The 6,000-nt window shown below is 63.7% G+C and overlaps 1 protein-coding gene across 4 annotated transcripts in view; it reads left to right on the top strand.

Moving 5' to 3' along the window:
* The window catches only part of AGAP3 (ArfGAP with GTPase domain, ankyrin repeat and PH domain 3), a 62,832-nt gene that overhangs the window by 46,187 nt on the left and 10,645 nt on the right, over nt 1–6,000 (top strand). For 2 of the 4 annotated variants that reach the window (XM_021382116.1, XM_021382114.1), the window contains 2 exons: nt 1,209–1,382; nt 4,248–4,409. The exons of 1 other annotated variant lie outside the window; for it this stretch is intronic. In XM_021382116.1, the coding sequence (XP_021237791.1) occupies nt 1,209–1,382; nt 4,248–4,409 (336 nt within the window). The remainder of the gene's footprint in view (nt 1–1,208; nt 1,383–4,247; nt 4,410–6,000) is intronic. One more of the 4 variants, XM_021382115.1, reaches the window with a different exon arrangement.

Below are 6,000 nucleotides of genomic sequence, written 5' to 3'. Positions count from 1 at the left end.
ATCCCATCCCATCCCATCCCATCCCATCCCATCCCATCCCATCCCATCCCACCTCAGCAGTGGTTCCCAGGACCCATCCCCTCCCAGTCCCAGGGGAGCGTGGTGTCCCTGCTCCGGTGGCAGCGGGCTCCCTCCCACAAGGAGGAGAGAGGAGATGGATGCGGCAGTCAAGAGCGGAGCGCCAGCTAATTACCCTTCCGAGTGTGTCTTGTAAATTAAGGGCTAATTAGAGGCAAAGTCAGTGTCATGGTTTTACACGTGTTTCTGTGGCGCTGAACAAGGCAGGGAGGGGGAGCGCACGGCAGTGGGGCTGAGGGGGGTGAGCAGTGGCACTGCACTGGGGCTGTGGGTCCGCAGTACCTGGCCCCATGGCTGCAAGGGGGGAGATGCCCACACTGCCCCCCATTTTGCTCGTGCCCTGACCACCAGGTACAGCCGCTGCCCTCTGTAAGGGAGATTGGAGCTTCACACACAAACCCTGGCACTGCACGCGGGGAAGGGGCAGCCGTGGGGCACCGGGGAGCAGAACGCAGCTGACCTCACGCAGTGGGGCAGCAGGGGAGGTGTGGGGCTGTGTGTGCAGCACCAGGTGTGGTCAGTCCCCCCGAGCAGCGTCCTCCCCCCGGACACGTTTCCGGCAGCACTCAGCAGCAGGAGCAGCTCCGTGTGGTTCCTCGGGGAGTTGCGACTGCTCCTGTAATCCAGAAGCATTTGACCCATTTCACATCAAAGCGCTCTCACCTTCTTCAGCTGCTTCTGTTCCCCAGAACTTTACTCTGCGGTTCCAGTCTCCTGGGCTGCAGCTCAGGGGGTCCCAGTGGGGCCTTCCCCCTCCATCCCCCCCGTGACATCCTCCGTGGCGTTTCCATTCGCCCCCGCCATGCTCTGTGCTGGGGGCACGCGGGCGGCGGAGCTGCGTGAGGATGGGCAGCAGGGCTGCAGGCGCAGGTGCTCGCAGCCGTGGTGGGGACCGGGAGCAGCTCATGGACCGCGGAGCCGGGCTGAAGGGGGCTGCGTGCTGGGAGCCTCCGCTGCGCATCACAGCGTGCCACGCTGGGCAGCCGGCTGCACGGTGCTGCGTGGGCACGTCCAGGAGAGGAGGGCCGGAGCAGCCCTCGTGCCGTGCTCCTGCACGCACGTGGCACCGGGAGCACGGCTCTGCCCCAGGGCGGCCCTCGGCTCGCGCTGACCTGGCGGCTCTCTTGCAGGCGCCCCACATTCCACCAGCAGCACCTCCCTGCACTCGGAGCGCTCCGTCAGCGGCATCAACCTGGTGGGCTTCAGCTCCAAGCCCGACGGCATGCACCAGCGCTCCTACTCTGTCTCCAGCGCCGATCAGTGGAGCGAGGCCGTGGCGCTGCCCGGCGCCTGCCCCAACCCCGGTGAGTGGCACTGCGGCCCTGCGGGGCTGCGGGAGGTTCTTTGGGGGGGGCCCAAGAGAGGGTCAGCGTGCACCGGGGGCGGCGGGGGCTGCTCTTCCCGCCCGCCCCGCTCCAGGTTTGGGGGCGGTGGAACCCAGAGCGGTGATTCCGTCCCCTGTGCGCGCGCACCACGTCTCCCCCCGCGCCCGCTCGCTCCGCGATGTTTCAGGACAGTTGAGTGAATTAAAATAATTCATACATTTCCCAACGTAGCCACTTTGCCGAATTGGAAAATAAATGCTTTTGTGCTGCATTCATCACTCCTTCGTTCCTGGCTCTGCCGCCGCACTAAAAAAGCAGTTAAATGCACATCAAGAGTGGAGGAGCCATTTCCATGCCTGCTCGCCCCTTGTAGTTCTCATTAGCGCGGCAGCCGCCCCCCCGCGCGGTCCCAGGGGCTTTCGCAGTTTAAAGAGAGCCTCTTTATGATCATTACCGGAGTCCGACTGTGCGGGCGCCATTTGCAGCTGAGGAGGCTCCTCATTTGTAACTGTGAAAAACTATCAATTTCAGCGCGCCTGATGCAGCGGCTCCATCATTGGCCCCATCAGCTCCCTGCTGGAAGCGAATTAATCAGACTGTTACTGCTGATGGGGCAGCGCGGCGACGGCAGCGGAAGGGCGCAGCTCTGAGCAGTAATGTGCTCGGCCCCCCCGCCCCGCGCCCTGGACACGGAGCGGCCGTGCTGCCGGGGGGGGGGGGGGGGTTGCTCCGAGCGCTGCCCGGGTGCAGCTCGGCCCCGCTGTGCGGCAGCGCCGCTCCGTGCCCGGGGCTGCAGCACGGGTCTCTGCTCGGAGCCAAGGGTCCCGAGGCCGCCCGCTCCGCGAGGTCGTAGAACCGTAGAGAAACGGAGCGGTTGTGTCGGAAGGGACCCCCCCAGCCCCACCCCCCTGCCCTGGGCTGGGTGCCCCCACCTGCTCGGGCTGCCCAGGGCCCATCCGTGGCCTCCGGGGACGGAGCGCTCACATTTCTGAGCAGCAGTGCGGAGTTTCCTTCCAGCATCCGACCTTCATCTCCCCTCTTAGTTTGAAGCCATTCCCCCTTGTCTTCCTCCACGTGCATCTTGGTGAGCTCCTGGGGAGGGCCACACAGCTGGCACAGGCATCGCCCCAGCGCTGCTGGTGTTCGGCCTCTATGGCCCACGGGCACCCAGCTGGTTTGGGGGAGGCACCCAGGAGCGTCCCCCTTGTGCACGTGGAGGGCTTCCATGGTGAGACGGGGATCTGCAGACCCGTGGGTGGGTTGGAGGAGAATGCTGCTTTGCTGCTGGGTAATACGAAGAGTGGTGCATCTCTGGAGGGAGCGTTCCCCCTCTTGCCCCCTCCCCATCCCACCGGGGCCCTGCGAGCCCCCAGCCCCAGTCCTGTGCCATCGGCTGTGGGGCAGTGCAGAGAGCACGAGGTGGGTGATGGCTGCTGCGCAGCGGGGGCACAGGGTCAGTGCAGGCTGCAGGCACCCCATGCCTCGGAGGTATGGCACAGCCTGGGGATGCGGGAGCAGGCACGCAGCATCGGGGGGAATGCACCATGGTCCCCTCGGGTGGGAAAGCTCAGGTCCCCGCAGTGCTGGGCCGGGGGCTGGGAGGCACCTCGCACCTGCTGCAGGCATCGTCCTGCCAAACAGCAGAGGTAATTTATATCCATAAAGTGGGGTCTGATTTTATTAGATTTATCTCTCTCAATTGCCAAGGGTGAGCTATTTCCCCGTGGATTAATAGCAGCGGAAACACCCCGCTCGTGTGTGGCAGATCCAGCAGGAACCGGGGGCGGCAGAGCTGCGGCACCGTGTCCCCTCCTGGCCACGCACACACGGGGCTCAGCGGGCAGCTCCGTGCTGCTGAGTGCCCCTCTCGGCCACCAGGACCAGTCACCCCCCAGTGCCACCGCCCCTGGAGCTGGGGTCAGGGCTCGCTGGGACACCCCGAGCTCTGCAGCGCTGTGCTGGGCAGCGGGGACGGAGCGGTGCCATGGGCACAGAGGCAGGAGCACATTTCGGAGAGGGTTAACCGTGCAGCGAGGGCTCCTGCGCCTCGTTGCCTTCCCCGGAGTCTGCATTTTTATGCTGATTGGAAGCCTGCGCTGTGTGTGCTGCTGAAATTGAATGTCAGGCTTTTGATTTTGTTGCTGGTCTCTAATGAAATTTGACATTTAATGGTGAGTGCAGCGGCAGCGTGTGTGTGTGTGATCGGAGCTTGATTAGCGCGCTCTAATTGACAGTAATTAGGCAGCTCCCTGATTGTTTCTAATTCTGCTATTAATTGTAAGGAACAGTATGATTGAGGATAAATTTGGTGCGTTGCTGCTGGGGATGCAGCTTCTTCAGCTCCATATCGGGAGCCTATGGAGACCATTGCGCTCAGGTTCCCGAGCACGGTAACCCCTCGCCTCGTCTGCGAGGCAGTGCAGGGAGCGGTGCTGCGGAGCCGGGGCTGTGGGCTGCACCTGGGCGCGTGCCGCGCTGTCCCTTCCCAAACGCAGGCGTTGCCCCGCGCGCTGCCTGTGCGTGTCCCATCATCCAGCTGCTGGCCGTGACCCTCAGCAGCCCCTCGAGCTGAGTCCCCGTGCAGGTGACCCCACGTAGGGACATGCACAGGCAGCCCGCACTGAGACCTGCACAGGCATAGGAACCCACGCAGGCCCCGCGCTGAGACCCACCGGCCCCAAATGGTCCCGGTGCTGAGCAGCGCAGCTCCTGCTCTGCCCGCGGGTCGGGGCCGTGCAGCTGCGGCCAGGCAGAGCACCGCTGCCGTGCCCTGACCCCTTGGGCGTCCCCGGAAGGAGCTGTCCCTGTCCCGCCGTCCCTCATTTTCTCTCTCTTTGTCCCTAGCGAACGGCACTGCCGATTCCCTCAGCTCCAGCCCCAACATCTCCACCGCCGCCAGCCCCAAGCTGGAGCCGCCCCCGTCGCCGCATGCCAACAGGAAGAAGCACCGCAGGAAAAAGAGCACGGGGACGACGCGGCCCGACGGCCCCAGCACGGCGGCAGAAGGTAGGCGGCCTCTGCGCCGCGGCGCGGGGACACCGGGGCACGGGGTGCTCCCGCCCAACTCATTGGTGCCTCTTCAGGGAGCGGTCGCCCCTGGCTCTGCCCGTGGTGTCCCAGCTGCGGTGCAGCAGGACTGCCATCGTGCTGCTGTGTGCACGTGTTCGTGCTGGCGGTAATGACGGGCTGTATTAGCAGGGCTGGGAGCGCACTGTACAATCATGGTGTGCTTAGGCGTGGATAAGGTGTGCAGATGCCGGCTGTAACACGAGGCAGAGTGCAGTCTGTCCCGTGCCCAAGGCAGCACCGCGGCCGTGCTGCCGTCCTGACCCGTCTCAGGGCAGCTGCAGCCCTGCGGCTGTGCCTGCTGTGCCCCGACAGCTCCTTGTCGTTCCTCCCTCGGGGAGCATCCTGCTCTGCAGGGAGGTTTTGGCAGTTCTGGTTTCTTCCGTACTGCAGTTGATCTTCACCTGAATGACGCCAAGTGTGGGAATGGCTTTCCCTTCCAGTGGGCACCTCGAGCATCGTTCGGGGCTGTATTTGCACTGGATGTCTCGTGGCAAGCAAGAAGTATTGTACGTACGTCGTTCGACCAGTGCGTGCTTAGCTGTGGCAGGTGGTGATTCTTGGACACTTCACTGCCCTTCCCCACATCTGCAGCTCTCCCAGCACCGTGACAAACAGAGGGAGGCTCATCCTCTACCTGTGACATGCGTTGCACACCTGCACATGGGTGTAAGCAGGCGGTGCTGCGACCCACCCGGTGCCTGACACTGGGGGAGGGCTTGGGGTACCGAGGCCTTGTAGGGAAGATCCCAAAGTGGCCTTGGGGGTGGTGGCTGTATTTGAGATGCAGACGTGAAAGCTTTCAGCTCGCCGGGAAGAAGGGCGGGAGGTGCAGGGCTGGAGGGTTGCTGGTACCGTGCTCACAGAGCAGTCCGGTCCCGGCGTGCAGCACAGCTGGATGCGGCACAGGAAGGTGCAGAGGCAAAGATCTGAAGCTGTGCGAAACTGAACGCAATTAGTGGAGAGAGTAATTAAAAATGGGCACACTTTGAGGAGCCAGCAGAGTGGACCAGCCACTGCTCAGAGCTTCACAATGACACGAACTGCTTCTCCAGGAGACGCGTTGGACCCACAGCTCTCAGTGGGGGCACAGCTGATGTCACCCCTAGTCTGTGTGTCTGAGCCTGTCCCATGCTCTGCCATCTCACGGGAAGCTTTGCGGGCACGTGCCCATCCTTGCTGTCCCTCGCTGCTGGCAGTGTCCTCGAGAGGTGGAGTGTTGGGAGCCACACGTGGTGGCGGTGCGGTGCCACGCAGCGTACGAGGGCACTGAGTTCCCTGTTTGTCCCCTGCCCTGCTCCGTGCCCGCGGTGCTGTGCTGTGCGGTGGTGCCCAGCCCTGCCTCGGGCCGATGGAGTTCGTGTTGAACCCTGTCAGCTGCTGGAGTCATGTCATTGTTTCCTGCAACGTGCGTTGCTTCACATTCGTCAACATGGAATGTCATTTGCCAGGGAGGTATCAGCTACCCGGCTTTGTCACCGCGCAGACCCTGCATACAGCCGTGGCTCCTGCCTGCAGCCCCTGGCACCAG

Source organism: Numida meleagris, unplaced genomic scaffold (assembly GCF_002078875.1).
Source record: "Numida meleagris isolate 19003 breed g44 Domestic line unplaced genomic scaffold, NumMel1.0 unplaced_Scaffold180, whole genome shotgun sequence".
In the NCBI taxonomy this organism is placed as follows: domain Eukaryota; kingdom Metazoa; phylum Chordata; class Aves; order Galliformes; family Numididae; genus Numida; species Numida meleagris.
This window is presented reverse-complemented; position numbering and strand designations above follow the sequence as displayed.